Source organism: Perca flavescens, chromosome 20, assembly GCF_004354835.1.
Source record: "Perca flavescens isolate YP-PL-M2 chromosome 20, PFLA_1.0, whole genome shotgun sequence".
NCBI lineage: Eukaryota > Metazoa > Chordata > Actinopteri > Perciformes > Percidae > Perca > Perca flavescens.
The window spans coordinates 13843437-13860878 of record NC_041350.1 but is presented as its reverse complement, the minus strand read 5'-3'; the positions used below and the strand labels follow the sequence as shown (position 1 = coordinate 13860878).

At 41.5% G+C, this 17442-nt stretch overlaps 1 protein-coding gene and 1 long non-coding RNA gene across 4 annotated transcripts in view; one reads left to right on the top strand and one right to left on the bottom strand.

Moving 5' to 3' along the window:
• LOC114546362 (uncharacterized) overlaps window positions 1-15461 on the bottom strand; it is a 17152-nt gene extending 1691 nt beyond the window's left edge. The window contains exons 1-2 of the long non-coding RNA XR_003691047.1: window positions 15295-15461; window positions 14939-15139 (exon numbers count right to left, since the gene is read on the bottom strand). This is a non-coding gene — a long non-coding RNA (uncharacterized LOC114546362). The remainder of the gene's footprint in view (window positions 1-14938; window positions 15140-15294) is intronic.
• The window catches only part of fsip1 (fibrous sheath interacting protein 1), a 40485-nt gene extending 23353 nt beyond the window's left edge, over window positions 1-17132 (top strand). For all 3 annotated transcript variants that reach the window (XM_028565082.1, XM_028565083.1, XM_028565081.1), the window contains one exon: window positions 16744-17132. In XM_028565082.1, the coding sequence (XP_028420883.1) occupies window positions 16744-16854 (111 nt within the window). In that variant the 3' untranslated portion in view covers window positions 16855-17132. The remainder of the gene's footprint in view (window positions 1-16743) is intronic.
• The last annotated feature ends 310 nt before the right edge of the window (window positions 17133-17442 follow it).

Genomic DNA, 17442 nt, shown 5'->3' with positions numbered 1-17442 from the left:
CCCAGATAATGTAATGTGTTTATTTGTCTGTCAGACCTTTTTAAGTAGTGTTTGTGATGACAAGAGTTAAAAAAATAAACCCAGAATTCCAGAGAAGGGAGCTTACGTAACAGTTTGACTGTTCATGAATTAGTTTTAGGAATATGTTTGAAATAAAAACGTTTTACTTAAGTACAATATCTAAAAAAAACAAATTGGATTGGATATTTGAGGTTATCCCTCAAAATTTGAAGTATGCTGCTGGAGTGTAACACCGATTGTAAAGGGGGAAAATGCTCCACAGGTCAGTCTCATATAGTGGTGACCACAGCTCTGTTTCAGTTTGATTGATTCCAGTGTGTGCTGTTAAGAATTAAAGTGTTTGTCTAGAGTATTATCTGATTTACCTTTCTGCAGTAGATTTATTTAAAAAAAAGCTGTTGTGTTGGATTCAGATCTGAGACCTGTCATCATCTCTGCTTCTCCTTTCTCTGAATCCAAACAAAAACCCCATTCCAGTGAAATGCATCTCTTTGCCAAAGAATCTCTTCGCTCACCTTTATTTTCCAGTTCTCGCCGTTAATATTTGCCTGTGCAGAAAGGTCTTGGCCTTTCCTCAAAGAAAGGTATTATTTGTATGACTGTCATTGTTCCCTGTTGACGAGTCAAAAACTACAGTAGAAAAATACTCAAGAGTTGAGCAAGGTTATTTTCAACTGTTAAAGCTAAATGTGTGATACTTAACAGCTGACTTGGTGCTAGTTTTCCTGCGAACTCATTTGGCTGTATTCCTGGATCAACTGCAAAAGGAAGGACAATCCCAACATTTACTTGAAGACCGGATGGTCTCAGCAGGGCCATCTTGGTGTTATCAGGCCGACATAAATCATCGTACACTCCTCTTCTTGTAAGCCAGGGTTAAAAGTTGTATTAAAACCACAAAATGTAATACGTTCCTGGGGTAATACAAAAATATCAGCATGAAACTTGTAAATCTTGAACACACACCTACAGTCCTTTCAATGCTAAGAGGGTACCCACCCATGATAGGTCAAAGTTGGCCTGAATCTGTTAGGTTCACTGTTCAGACGTTGTTGAGCCACATTGTTGTGCCAACTCTGCATTTTCACTCTAGTTCTTTTTCCACAGGAGAGCGGTCAGGTTTGCCAGAAAAGAGGAGCCATGGAGGAAAAAAAAAAAAAAAAAATTCTTTCTCTCTAAGCTTCTTTCGCTCTCTTCTCTATTCTCCATTCCATCCATGGCCACTGGCTGTTAGCTTTTGGCTTGTCACACTGTCTGCTCTTGTTTGCCATTTTATGATCTCCTGAAATAGAGACAGTATTGTGAAGGGTTCTCCACACTAGTCTCTCCTTTTCACTGTTTATAATGAGTGGCAGAGACCAAGAGGTGTTGCCACTTATGGCCATAGATGGTGTTTTGTTATAAAGATGGTTTTTTTGATGTGTGCATTGGTAGTTGTAAACCACTCTCTATGTAGGCTGCTGGTGTCTTTACTGCTCTGCACCAAAAAGTGCTGTTGTTAAACCTCTGTTTAAAAAGTTTATATCAAATCATATTTAAAGTTATTAGACGTTATTTACAGAGTATTTTTTCACTTTTCAAAAGGAGGATAAAACCGTATGGGACTTTTGTGAGCCTCTGGGTGAGTGTTCACCATGGCAGTTCTTCACTGGTATTTTAGAGCGGCCATTGCTAGGAGACGTGCTGTCAACTTCAGCCATGTGCTACATCATAGTCTTGTGTAGTTTAGGACACAAGACCGTAGTGTCAGTTGTTAGCAATTTAGGACGTCGTCCCTTTACAAAATGTTTGAGGACCCATTGTGCTATTAAGTTTGAATTCCACTCTAGCAAGCTGGGCTTAAACATGTAATTTTCTGCCACTAGGGGTCTTTCAATTAAAACAGTGGATGGTAAACAAACGTTTTAAGACGTTGTGAAGTTGCATGGAATTATGGGAGTTGTAGTTTTCATTGTTAAACACCATCGCTGATTAGAATGCATCTGTTCATGGAGGAGTTTACCCATTCAAGTTTATGTACGTTATGTTTATTCATGTCATTCTAATAAAATAGCTGCAGTTTCCCCCACATAATTAGGATTTTCTTGATTCAATTTGTATTGGTAGCTGACCAGTTAGTGAGAAAAGCAAGCTAACATTAGCCAGCAGCTAAAACCACTATATCACAATATATTTCACGTCAATGTCACCTTTTGGATGTTTAACACCGGGGCGAAAGGGGTTTGTTGTAATGTTACTCAACGCCGCTGAGAGACCGGTGTGGGTGGGGTTGGCTGTAGAGCCCTGCACGGGCCAAAAACTCCAGCCCTAACCCGGCCCTGGCCCGTGGTGTTCAAGCCCTACCCGATCCCAGCCCGACAACGCCTGCAATTTTTTCAGCCCGAACCCGGCCCGACCCTAGACCAACATCAATCACTTTAAGCTCTCTCTGACGCGCGCTCTTTGACACGCTCTCTCTCTCTGACGCGCGTTCTCTGATGCGCTCGGTCTCTGCTACACACGCAAACACACACACGTCACACCTTTTCTATAAACAACATGAAATCAAGGAGAGGGCCAACTTTTCCTGCTACAGATTCCCAGATTCGGCAGGGAGGGGATTTTCTAACATATGGTCTGTTTCCCGACGGTTCATTTAATTGCAGTTAGTGCTGGCTGGGTTCGGATTGCTGTCATGATAGTGGCTGGCTGCTAGCTGGCTGGGGGCTAACAACTATATTTTTAACTATAATTACAGATTTCTCTGAGTTTGAAAATTGTTGGAAACATTTGGGATAGTGTAAGTACACAACTCAAAATATATAAAACGTAGGTATAGTCGTTTTTTTTTAATGCAGAAATGTTACATATTGTACCTTTAAGTTAGCAAGCCAGCGTTGCCAGATGGGAAATGTTAACCATCATGCCAGAGGCTTAAAATTATATTTTGAGGAAAATTATTGTACGCCAGTCAAAACCACATGAACAACTAGGCGCAAGTGTGTAATTTTACAAAACACGTATTGAAACAACTTTTTTTATACGCCTACACATCTACCTACATAATTTTTGTCTTTTTTTAAAGCAAGCTGCAAGGGGGTATGTGTTCATAGGTCCATCAGTCTGACAATGTTTAATATGGCTTCCTTTTACAAAATTAGATTACAAGAAAGCACAACTGGAAGTCAGTTTATATTCTGAATGAAAACCAGGAAAATTATTGTATGTATTATTCACATTATCTGACAAATTTGTTTTTTTGTCTTGAAACCTTGATGCATTCACAGTGATGTTATCGGTGTTCTACAGCAGAAATAAGTCAGTAAACCGGTCCTGCACCCTTTGTGTACAGGAGCCAACAGTGAGCTGTACAGGGGTGGTGGTCCATTGCTGGGCAGATAGCTGGAGGCCTAAACGGTTCTGGCTTTGTCAGATTGATCACCAGGTGGATACCGGACAGTGATTAGGAACTTTGATCTTTTATCAAAGGTTGGGGTTTTCACCTACCCTATTATTACTTGCCATCAACCTGCTAGGAACTGGACTCCCGTCTCCTCCTGTCTGGAGGGCAAACAACACACTGAACTCACCGTCACCATTGGTGCTATTCAGAACCACAAGTAAGAGAAGTGAAGCGACAAATGACAGTGCAAAAAGTCAAAATGAATGCACTGAAGAGCTGCTAAATAGGGTAGTGACAGAGGTTTTCTGTGCTTACTTTCTCTGCACATGGCTTTGTGTGGCTGCAGGCCGGACTGAGACAGATACAATGAGCCTGCTGGGTCTGGATAGCAGGTGGGGAAGCAAGAGCACAGGGAGCAGTATGAGATGCCTGGAGCTGTAATGCTGGCATTCTGACAATAACCACCAGACATTTCGTGCTTTAGGATTTATTGGACTCTAACTTTGTCTTTTCCAAGACTCACTGACTTTAGTGAGGATGAGCCTGTCGACAGCCGATGTGCCTGGAGCAAAAGCTGTTCTTATCATTTGTGGAATTGCTCAGTCGCGGAATAATAGATAATTATCTAATAATGTGTCAGGTTCATGAGCATCCATGTCAAAGCCATTTTCTTTGTTGATGCATTGGTACAACTCAAATCAATCAAAATGTTCACAACAACTGAGCAGCAGAGAAGCAGTGCAAGCGGTGAGACCAGGGCTTCCTGAAACTTTTTTTTTTTGACTTCCATTACCTTGCGGTTGCATGTGAATTTACACCGTACGGAGTAGTATGAAATGGCATGCCTCTTTGTAATTATGATTTTTTTTTTTTTTTTTTTTTTTTTTTTAATGGCAAAAAAAAAATTCCCCAAAACTAAAGCATATATGCCTATTTTTGAAAGGTGATTTAGTACAACCAGCAGAACACTAATTATGTGTGAGGTACCTTTAGAGACACAACTCTATTTAATTATTAAAATATTCAATGTTTTTGGAAAAACAATTATGATTATGCTCATTTTTGAAAGGTAAGTGCTGTAGTACAACCAGCAGGGGGGCTTCTATGTGTGGAGTAGTTTTGTAGACATGACTCTCTGTAATAATGACATTAAAAAAATGTGGCACAAAATATTCTCCAAAATTATGAATATGCTTACTTTTTTAAAGTGCTGTAGTACAACTAGCAGGAGACACGTTATAATTGAGGTATGTTTGGAGACACTACCTTATTTAATCATTAAATTAATAAATATTTTTGTTGTATCTCTACGGTCCCTAGGCACTCATCTTATGCCGTCTCACTGCCAGCTGCTCATAGAGACCAATGTTATTTCTGCAGGTTGGAGGACGGCTCGTTTTGATGAAAATTAGTGTGTAGCTCGTTGTTTACCTTACTACGGTAGGAAAGACGCGTCGTTTGGGATTTAATAACATTTCGCTGTAGAGTAATTGATCCCGGAAGTTCAAATCTGTGATTATCTTTCTAACATAACTGAAGTTGAGCTCTGAGCAGCGCTTGCTCTGGCTAGGATGCGCGACTATACGTTTGGTCAGTGTTTTCTTTCTTTCATTCCAATTTGGGTCTGTCAGTCACAGTGAAAACCGGGGACTGTCCCTGGAAACCAGGGATGTCTGGTCATCCTATCCACGGGACCAATTACACGTCACATGAGCTCACCCACCAAACACTTTGTTTGTTCATGGATAGATGGATCCGTGCATCTTGCCTCCTGTGCGCCATGGATGTCTGAGCCTCAGCAACCACAGACTCACAGAAACAAGTGCATTTTTCCATGCCAATCTAATCTTTTTGTTGCACAGTGAGCAAGATATTTCATCTGTGGGAAATACAGATGACTGAAAGTAGCCTATTTTCAAGTGGATTTTTCATGTTTAACAGAAGTTAAGTAGCCTGCGAATTAAACAGTTTATAGTGTGTAAGATGTGAAACATTATCCAGAGTATCAACGGATATAATTATGTTTTTTCATAGTCAACTAATAGATGTATGCCAGTAAGTGAAGTGGAAACTTTATTTTGTATGGTTTGGTGAGTTTCGGTACTTTTCAGTTAGAATTCGCCACGTTGCAGAGCCAGACAAGACTTTGCGGATGGCCCGCACATTCTCACGTCAAGTTCACTTTTATACATCACACCGTGTGCGTAAAAAAACCCAGCGTCCGCAACGTTTATACATTAGGCCCAAGGTTTGATCAAGTTTGCCTAAATTTTTTAGCTGCGTTGCCGGGTTACCAGAGACCACACCACACTCACATTTCTTGGCAAAGACCCGCCCTACTTTACCTCGGATTGGCTATAACTAATTTTATTTGTAAGTGGAAATACGAGGATTGGTTAAACCCAGCGCATCAAAATCAAATCCCATGTGGACTTTAACATAGTTTTTTCTTCTAAAATAGTCATACGCCGCAATTCCGGCACCAGGCCAGAGGACTGTGAGGGAGAAATATTAGGAGAAACTTTAAAAAAGCTGCAGTGTTTGAATGCACTTTAAAAGAAAGTTCAATATTGGACAGAACAGTAATTAATATGTATGGGTTTCTTTCAGTTAATTTCATTTTTCCATTGTTATTTATTCTCTGTAGTTTTAGTAAGTCAGTGTTAGTATAACATAGGTAGTAGTATCCTGTCTTTCCATTAAGCTGCCAAGGGCCCTTACTTTCTCCAACAGGAATTGTCAGTGTTACGAGAGTCTATAGATTCTCCACCTCCAGCTTGTATTTCACATGTTTATGCCAGAGGATGTATGTTTGGGAATACCTCCAAAACCAGCCTCAAGCGTAGCAGCTTCCTTTAACTCGGCAATGGTTACCAAAAAATAAGAATTTGTATGCATGTATTTACATCTTCTCTTACAATGTGCTTGCTTGCACAAAAGACACTTATGGCAGCTTAAAAACAAAAGCTTGTTTAGTTCTGAAAAAGGTTTTATCTTCTCCTGCTCTATTCATCCGTTTCCTTGTGGAATCTGATGATAATGCTGAGTTGACAAACTTCCAACCAGGCTTAACATTGCTGTTCCTGTCTCAGTGATAACACAGCGGAAGAAGGGTACTCTCCGGAACCACCTCAATCAAACCTATCATGTATTTTCCTTGCTTTCCTGTATACGCAGCTCTATACAGAAATGAAAGTGGTGTCTACTGGGAAGCTGAAGCCAAGTACTGTAAAGAGATGAAGTGGCTGTTTGTATAACTGGTTCTTTAGAGAGTAGACAGACAGGAAAACACACATCAGTCCCCTACAGACACCCTTGGCCTCCCTAGTATTAAGGCCACTTGAGGTCAACCACTTTTAAAAGAGTCACAGCATTTTGTCACAACAGTAAAAAAACACACTTTCTCTCGTCTGTGTTGGAAATTCTAATTTGTAGTTCCCATCTCACCGGCTGTTACTGGTTAAAAAGGCATTTCTGGCCATTAATGCTCTAGCCAGTGGGGCACTTTTTTATTGCCCCATTCAAACACTGAAATTTTTTGTGTGTGCCATAAGTCTCAAATTGCAGTGGCTCACTTATGTTATTTGCAAATTTAAGTTACAGTTCCAAGCAAATCATTGTTTTCTGTGAGTTTGGTGTCAATTATATATACCTGCAAACTCAAAAAGAGCTGAAAAAGGTGACCCCCCACCCCCAAGAAGAAAATAAGGGGAAAAGACAATATTTTCCCGGTGCTAAAGCGATACTTTTAAAATGGTGCTGGTGCCTGAACCGATACTTTTAAAAAAGATTTAAAATATATTAGGGCTGTCAGCATTAACACGTTAATCGCGTTGCGATTAAGGGCCGAGCATAACGCGTTCATTTTTTTTTTAATCGCATGCCGCCATTTCTTAATTTATTTTCACTTCACTTGGCTTCACGTCGTTCCTCACAGGCTACTATTTTGACCCTCTGCCGCACCTTTACTTATCATCAAGCTGTCATACTTCCTCCTAACACATCCTACTGCTGCAGGCTGCAGGCATGATGGAGAAATGCAGCAGCAACACAATTTGTTTTTCAAAAACTCACGGACAGCTCGTAGAGAAGTCGAAGGCCATATGCACATTGTGTAAAGCCGAATTAAAATATCACCGAAGCACGTCAAGCTAACGTTAAACAGTGTAAAGTGTGATTTTATGTCACTGTAGAGGATTCCAACACCGGGATGGAACAGTCTGCGGTGCGTTCACTTAAAACAGGTAGCCTCGTGGTGCATTCACAGTAATTGTAAAATACCATTTTCCCATCTGGTGGTTGTTTTTGTTGTTTAACAGCAATTTACTGGTGAAATAAGTTAGTTATAGTTATTACATTATTATTAAATCTTTCATTTTGACCATGGCCTTAACAATAAACAAGTTGCTGACTGTTGTTTAGTACCCTTCTTTTTTTCTTTTTTCTTCTTTTGTTTACAGTAATAAACTAATACAAATCTTAAAGTCAAGTTCATTTGATTCCCAATCAAGATACACTGGTAAGAATTGCTTTCCATTGTTAATATGTACTTAAACAGTTCTGAAATGCAAAATAATAGAATTTTAATAAATAAAACATGCTAGAAATTCAGCGATTAAAAAAAGTAATCGTTTGACAGCCCTAAAAAATATATTTCTTTCTTAAAAAAAAAAAAGAAAAAAAAAAAAAAACACACAGTCGGCGATATTAAAGAACGGCTTGTTTATTGCTCAGGCCACAGGGTCAAATACAATGATTTATTAAAAATGTATTAATAACTTATAATAACTTATTTCACCAGTAAATTCCTGTTAAATGACAAAAACAAACCACTGGATGGGAAAAGGGTATTTTACAATAACTTTGAATGCACCATGAGACTGGCGAGGCGAGGCTGAGTCTGTGTTGTTTTTCAGACAACGGCAGCTACAGACTGTTGTTGGACTACTCTCCACTTTTACACCGTACTCCCGCAGACCCCTCTGCGTCTACACCGGACCCTACGCCGTAACCTGACATGCACCTCTCAAAAAAATTTAACTACACGTTGCAGTGACGCACGTCACTCAGCCGTGGCTGGGTAGCGCTGCATTCCCCACCCCCCCGATTCATTTCCTGGTTCTCCTTCTCCATAAACAACATGAAATCAAGGAGAGGGTTAACTTTTCCTGCTACATATTTCCCACCTTGGTCAGAAAGCACAGGGGAGACACTCAGTTTCTTTCACTAGGACTCTAGAGTCAGTACTCGCTCCAAAGCTAATCACTGTCACTCTCTCACTTCTCCCTCGCTCTATCACACACACGCGCACGCACGCACACACACAAGCGCACACGTATAAACATCAGACCACTTACGTAGGCTACAGCAAAAGCTCTGCATGGAGCCTCCGCAGAACCATAAAACAGGCTTTAAAGAGCACATGTATCAAACTCAAGGCCCGCGGGCCAAATCCGGCCCCTCGCAGATTATGATCTGGACCGCATATCAATTTACTTTCACAATACATTTTGGCCCGCCTAGTTTTTGTCACTTTTTCCCTGACGTTGTTTTCATTTTTGCCAAAGTTTTTGTTACTTTTCCGACATTTTTGGATCCTTTTTCTGACGAGTTTGTCACTTTTTCCTATGATGGCTGAGGAACTTTGACCTGACTTCTTTAGGACTTTATGTCGACCAAACTGTAAGTGAGAAGACTATGACACATGGGATAAGACAGTCAAAGATATGACTTTTTTGATTAAATAAAAGCATATTAATAAACTAAACATGTCTGGCCCTTAATGTGATTCTTATTTTCCAGTGTGGCCCCGAGTGAAATTGAGTTTGACACTCCTGCTTTAGAGGGAGGAGGGGCCGGTTTGTCTCAGCCAGCAGTTAAATTTACAAGAATGGGACCAGTTTTAAGATATGTGGCAAACTAAGATAAACAGCTAGACTACAGACAGCTTTCGTTTGAGCTTCTTTTTAACAATTAGCTATTAGCCAAGTTAGCAATTGTGACAGAGGATAAAGAGAAGTGATAATAAATGAAACCAAAACGTTAACCTTCAGATAAAAGAACCAGTAATGTTGTAGCTTATCAATCCTACGGTCTTTACTAATATTTTGGGCTTAAATAGGACATTTGTAAACAGAACGGATCAGTGGGCCGCGGGCCACCTATTGCAGTGATCAAGTGACAGGTTCTACTAACCAGACACATCAGTGACACGCTCTCTTGCTGCGTCTCTCCATGTTGTATAGGGCCAAACCAGCTAATTGGATATTAGTAAAATATGATGTGGCATTTTTGTGATTAGTTAAATTGACAAGGACAAAATAAATAAAAACATTTTTATTTGGGGTGAAGGGAGGATACTTGGCATTAGTGGGGCAGGCTTAGAACTGGCCTCAGAAGGGAAGTTAAGTGTAGTCACCATTTAGAGGGGAAGGTCAAGTCCACAGGCAAAGGGCCATGTCTGTGCTACATGCATGTCAAAGGAGAACAACATGCAGTGCTGCAGGGGGCACAGAGGCTGGAATGTTTCCACGGTGCCTTTTGTCTCCTGACCATTGGTAGAAGAGGATTTGCAGCAGCTTGGGTAATTGCAGGGGTCATAAATGAGTAACATGGCCCAACATGTCATGACCTAAAAAAGGGTTTCATTACATTGTGGAGGACTTTGAAAATTGACAGGATTTGTCTGGTAGAGATGTCTATCAGCAACTAGGTCGTGGCAAGGTGCTGGAGAGTAGAGCTGCAAAGATGAATCAATTAGTTGTCAACTCTTCAATTAATCGCCAACCATTTTGATAATCGATTAGTCGGTTTGAGTAATTTTTTTTAAAACAGAAGAAAAAAATTCTTCGATTCCAGCTTCTTAAATGTGAATATTTTCTAGTTTCTTCTCTCCTCTCTCACAAAACAAGACATTTGAGGACGTCATCTTGGGCTTTTAGGAAACCCTGATCCACATTTTTCACCATCTTAGAGACCAAACAACTAATTGATTAATCGAGGAAAACAAAATAATAATAAAAAAAAAATCAACAGATCAATCGACTGTGAAAATAATCGTTAGTTGCAGCCCTACTGGAGAGTTTCAGAGGGTGGTCTGGTCAGAGGAGGAATGCAAATCTTCAGTGGATAGATGATACACAGGAATGTGATTTTGTCTCGCGGGATGTGGGGAAGACGTTAGCAACTGCACGCACATAATATTCTCTCTGTCTCAGAACAGAGAGCCTGAGATTGGTCACACTGGTGTAGGCTGTATTTTTTTCCAACACCCAAATAGTACAGGTTATTAATAGGTTTGTATTTGAACTTGTATCTGTGGATCTCAAAACTGCCCTAATAAATACTTCTATATTAAATAAATAATTTGACATTTTCGGAAATATGCTTGTTCACTTTATTGCACAGAAACAGAAGTGCAAATTAATAGCACTAAAGTATGAAGCTACAGCCAGTCAGCTTAGTTGAGCATGCAGTCTGGAAACAGGGGTAAACTGCTAACCTGATTCTGTCCAGAGGAAACAAAATCCATCTACTAGCACCTTTAAAGCCCACTTTAACTGAAGTTCCGCTGCCAAATGGCCAAAAGAATCAAGTTATTTATTATGCCTTATGACTCATCAGGATCAGGGACCGAATAACTAGATCAAGACATCTCTTCTTTAAAAAGGCCAGGAACGTTCTGTTCAGAGTGGGTTGACAGCTAGAAACACAATTGCACATGCTGAGAGAAAGAGGACAATGATTACTGTTCAACCCAGAGATTTAAGGTCTGGCTTCATAAAAAAATGTAATGAGGGGATATTTATCGAACAAATTGACAGTTGGGTTGCAGCTGTCTAAACAAAAGTAAAGCAACCTCACACTAAGATAGGCCAACTGTCTATGAGCACTCGTGCATATAGGTAAATGATACATGTCTCACCTTGTTATTGTGATTAAGTTATTAAACGTTTACATAGCCAATATTAATTTCATATCAGAAATTATAGTTGCAGAAAGCACATCACTCCCATGAATAAATATTGACAGTTTTTTCACATTCTGAACCCTTTCTCTTAGAACCTGCTTTAAGAAGGTTGGCTTTTCCCCTTGAACTCACATGCACTTCCAGAAGGCTGCCTAGTAGAAGTCTGACTTATCAGTTAGAAAAACAACAGTTACATCCAACTGGAAGTGTGTTCCCCAGGCAGCTTCCAACTAGGCACAAGGGGAGGAGTGTAGAAATATTATTATGAACTGCCACTATTATCACAGGTTATGCATTAATACAAGACATTGTCTGGATTTGTCAACAACTAGGCTAAGTTTTAAGCCCAGTAAATAATGTTCGTAATGGGAAAAATTTTAGGGGAGGATGTTAGGAAGATATCAGCAGTTAAGCTGAAAGATATTCTGTCGTCACTTCTGTAATAATATCTAAGGCTACATTTACAGTGCTACATTTTGGTTTTTAAGTGGAGTTTTGAGCCAAAAGCGATCTCCATGCACAAGAGTTTTTAGCTCCATGTGAAGAGCTAATCTCTGTTAAACTAACATGCTCAAACCGCATATCTCATTAACATTCTCATTTACTGGGCAAGTGCATGCCGCGGGAAACAGAAGGGCAGCATGTATACTCCGCCTGTTGCTGGTAGTTGCCATGGTAACGTTAGTAGCTTACTCAGAGAACGAGACGTCATGACCCAATCAGTTGGCGAAACTTTGGCGTCAGTGTCGGTGATGCCAATGGTCTCCGTTTGTGCCTGTTGAGACTTCAACACAACCCCGCAGATTCCACCTGTGGCGTCGCCTCTTGTCGGCCTTGGTCGCCTTTGTCTGTGCCAAAAATTTGCACCGGAACACACTGCACAGACTACAGCTGACTGCCAAGTACCACGTACATTTTGCGCATGCGTGCAATGAAACAACTCCCCAAGCCAGCAGACGGCAGTAATCTATTCATCATTCAATAACACAAGGGAAATCGGATACCACTGCTATGATATACCCACAACTATAGTTCATGAACTCATTCATATTTTGGGCGAACGTGAACTGAACGTACTGTATTACTGCCTGATGAACGTAACTGTGAACTCGTTCATTCTGGTGTCTGTGAACGGCACGCTCTCTCCGTTTAACTTTGTTCAATAGGGTGCCAGATTTCTATAGAGCTTTCCGGGCTTAAACCCGGCTAAAACACACCATAAACAGGCCTTAATATGTAGCGGGAAAAAAAACACCCAATCTGGCAACACCAGCCACCAGTGTCGCACCGCCGCATGCGTCATCAAAACAAAAAGCAGCATGGAGGCAACGAAGCAGCAAGGAGTGATGATCGTATGATCATTTAAACAAGTTTTATGACAAGGTCAGGGAGGATGGGAAAAATCTTACATTTCTGTGCAAACTTTGCCCGCCGGCTTTCAAAAAGAAAATCCGGCACATTGAACTGAAGCAACATATGGAAAAAAAGAACTATGAACTAGTTCATTTTTGGAACTGTGAACTTAGTTCAAAATTTTGAAGTATGAATTATGAACTGAACTAGTTAATTTTAAAATTTGTGAACTGAACTTTGAACTAGTTCATGTAGAAAGTGCACATTCCCAACACTGACAGAGCCTACGGTCCCTCTGCTCCGCTGGGAAGACAGCGATACCGGGAGATGGCTAACTGGACTGTGCCTCTCCCGGGCTGTCTTCCGTTCTCTCGGCAAAGAACAGTGTTAGCTTGCCAATTTCCTCCACCAAACATAGGGCTGGGTACCGAACGTTGATACTTTTATGGTATCGAAAACAATTCTTTATCTTTCCGTGCCAAATTTTGGTTCCAAAAGCATCTGCGCGCGTAAGCTTATCGGTCCTCTCTGCATATTGACACAGACCGGAGCTCCGAGACACACACACACACACACACACACACACACACACACACACACACACACACACACACACACACACACACACACAACACACACACACACACACACACACACACACACACACACACACACACACACACACACACACACACACACACACACGTGTTGTTGCGAACGTTCGCACTGTTGCCCTTCCTCTTACAAGCAGCCACAACGGTGGTTTCTCTGCCCTGATGACTGACTGACAGGCTGAGCTTGCAAGGCACTTTTATTAATGTTACTCTGAGTGAGCGGTTTTACCAGATTTTTTTAATTTTGATAACTGTTTTGATTCACAATTAAGGTGGAAAATAAAAGTTTTGTGTTTAATGTATTTTTGTTGATGTTGAAATGAATTTTAAAACATATGGTATCGAAAAAAGTATCGTTAGGAATCGGTATCGAAACTGAGGTATCGAAATTGTCACCGGATAAAAAAAAATTCTGAACGATACCCAGCCCTAACCCAACATGCCTTCATCATACACTGGTTACTGTAAAATAAGCCAATCACGCACTCATCTGGCAATTGCAATGTGCTTTCCTTAGATTTGACAAGAGCGTGTGAATTAAACATTAAGGTCTTACATTTTACTAATTTAGAGGCTGGCCGGCTGGCTGCTAAGCTAGCTTGCTTGCTTGCCATATGGGGCTAATTGTTTAGTGGTGCAGAGGGCGCAGAGAGAGGTCCATTACTAGTCTCGTGAGACCGTCCTGATCTCGCGAGCTCCAGTTTTCCACTCGCAGATCAGTCTGGCATCTTGAGGCAGAAAAAATTTGGAGCCGTTAGCCAAACGACCGGGCCAATCAGCGTTGGTTTTGAGGTGGGTTAGGTGGTGATAGACCGATGGTTTATCCAATTAGCTAATTCCTTCTTTTGGAATATGGTCCAGGAACCTGAAATGGTGACTTTTATTCCTAAATTCTCGTTACACAAATGGCAAATATCCTTTACCGACATGTTGCTTGCATGCTGAGCTTACGAGCTATGCTTTGCCTGCAGCAGCAGGGGCGGGCTTGTGGTTGTATTTTCATACGCTTCGTGGATCTGATTGGTTGATTTGGCCCGTCTATCACCAACATAGGTGATAGACAGATGGTTCATCCAATCAAATAACCAGTATTCCGCCCCTTCCCAAAAGTTCTCCAACGGAAAGTTCCCAGATGGATATGCCGAGCAAATGCGAAGCAATCCATCTGGCGGAGTCAGGTTAGTCTATTACGGTCTTTATATTAAATATCACAGTGTAGGATATTAGTTTATTTTGTAATGTGTAGGTATGTAGAGATCCTTTAAAAGACATGTTATGTTGGAATAAATATGCCTAAGGAAGTAGTTATGTATATCTTGTATGCTACGTTTGCCATCTTATGGACATATGCAAAAAGACCTAGAGTAATGTCACTCAAAAGATCAACAATCACAATATGAAAATGCACAAGATACAAGTGGGCCCACACTTTAAACTAAATAAACAAAAAAGCCGGGAAATTGTCTTTTAAATGTAACCCCCGTTACAGGCCTGCTCGTGGCTGGCGTGCGTTGGGCCCATAGACTAATATACAGTCTATGGTTGGGCCACAAAAAAAGTCTGCCGATGAATGTAGCCGCAATTGTATGGGTTACTCACCCCGCTGACGTTTAGGTAATCTCGGTAACGTTACTAGTCTCAGTCCTTGTCGGCGGAGACCACGGGTCCGCGGTAAACGGTCCTTGAACAGTCAGGTGAAAAGAGCCTCTCTCCTCCCACGTCGCCAGAGGTGCAGCTGGGCTTTACCTGGTCACCAAGTGCACTAGCTGGTTCTCTGTCGTCCTCTCCAAAGCTACGAAACTAGTCGAAGATTGGCATGTGTGCAAACGTTACTGAAGTTCATGCACGCTAGTGGCGGCTAACACACGACTCCTTCAGTAAACACACACTGCACTGTATCTAGAAATTAACAGCAGCTGCAATTTGAGTATTACACAAATCCATGAGAAACGTACCGCTGCAGTATATGTGTTGATTTTCTCGCCGTCTTCTCTCCGAGGTGGCTGGGCAACAGAAAGTCAAGAACTGCTCTCACACTCACTATATGCCTCTTGATTCGCTACTACTAGCTCAGAAGCTCAGAAGCTAATTGCCATCACTCTCTCACTATCTCTGCCACACACTCCCCACGTACGCACACGCACATGCCGGCCTGCTGTTCTCTTAAAGGCCCGCGGACCAAATCCGGCCCCTCGCAAGTTTTGATCCGGCCCGCATATTAATTTAGGTTCACAATAGATTTTGGCCCGCCTAGTTGTACGCAGAAACCAAAAAGATGGAAAACTCTTTTTTTGAACTGTAATTATGTGACACTCAAAGCAGAATTTGGCAGATTTGCGTACTTTGAGAGTGAGACTCAGGAATTCCCACAGAAGCAGAGTTATTGTTCAGGTTGGCAGTTGTTTTGTATGAAAAGAAAAGAAAAATAGAAATAAGACTCAAAATAATAGCAGGTACGTTTAATAAAGAGATGCACAGCAACAATAAAAAAAAAAGTCCTCAGTGTGTCTTATAAAGACAGGTAGGCCTACATTAATTAGATGAAAATATGTCATTCTCCCAAACTCACATGGCAAAATACAATGGCTGCAAAAAATCTAAACTTAGTGTACAGAAACGTTTGGATTCAATATTGAGTTAATAATTAATTAATTCAACTTGTAACCTGCATATAGCACAACTTTGAGAATCAAAAAATAAAACAAGCCAGATGCAGAAAAATGTTTTACAACAGAAAGCGACCCATTCTCTGATTAAACTGATAACGTTGCACCTACATCGTTAGTACGTTGTTGCAATGTTTTCCTCAATAGAAGACACCCGCTATTAACTGAGGATCTGGGATTGCGTTGCACCTACATCGTTAGTACATCGCTACAGTGTATAGATTTCCATCATAATACGACGTTCAGACGCCTAATTTCCACCGGTTGCGGAACGGTGGCGGAGTCAATAGGTTTCGATTAAAGTCATTGTGTGTATTTCCACTGACTGCGGAACGGCTGCATGTGTTCCGACTGCGTCCCAGCTCCGGCGGTCCGCAGCCCTCCGGAGCAGATACGCAGAGCTTCTATTTTTGCCGGACACCGGAGAGCTCCGCAGCAATTCAGCACAATTCAGATTGTGCGGGACAAAACCCGCTTCAAACGGGTCGCTAAACGACACTTCAAAAACACCTGCGATCAATTGCAGACGAAGCGATGTGTTGCATACGTCATGGCTACGTGTGTGTGCTTACTGGGTTGTAGGCTACGGCGAAAGCTCTGCGTGGAGCCTTAATTCGCACAACCATAAATAAAGCTTTACCCAGGGGGTTAGCCTATACAGTTGTAACAAAGTGGGGCTTCTGTCTTTAACCCTTTGGTCGTACATCATACATACATTATGTTTGTGTCTTCCTACAGAATGAGTCACCAGACCTCACTGAAGAGCAGTTACTTAGTCTGCTGGATGGATGTGAGCTGAAAGAGAGCCGGACCCAGGATCTTGAGACGAATGACACCGTGAGACCCTAAGAAAGGCTTAATCCATGTGAAGCCCTGCTATCAAGATGCATCATTGCTGGGATGTCACTAGGCTAGGCGGGTTGTGAGAGAAAAATGACTGGATTTAAACATATTTAAATACCAGAATATTTCTAACCCTATTACAATAAACATTTTGGACACTGTAAAATGTTTAGATTTTTGTAGATATAAAAAAAAAATGTAGTTCTAACCACAACTGTTATTTGGCAAACTGAGGCGAAGAACTGTATTATAATTCGTCTCCATGTTTTCAATATGCAGCTGGATTGCATCCCATCCATCCATCCATCCATCTTCGTCCGCTTATCCGATGTCGGGTCGCGGGGAGCAGCTCAACAGGGGACCCCAAACTTCCCTTTCCCGAGCAACATTAACCAGCTCCGACTGGGGATCCTGAGGCGTTCCCAGGCCAGGTTGGAGATATAATCCCTCCACCTAGTCCTGGGTCTTCCCGAGGCCTCCTCCCAGCTGGACGTGCCTGGAACACCTCCCTAGGGGGCGCCCAGGGGCATCCTTACCAGATGCCCGAACCACCTCAACTGGCTCCTTCGCCGGAGCAGCGGCTCTCTCGAGCTC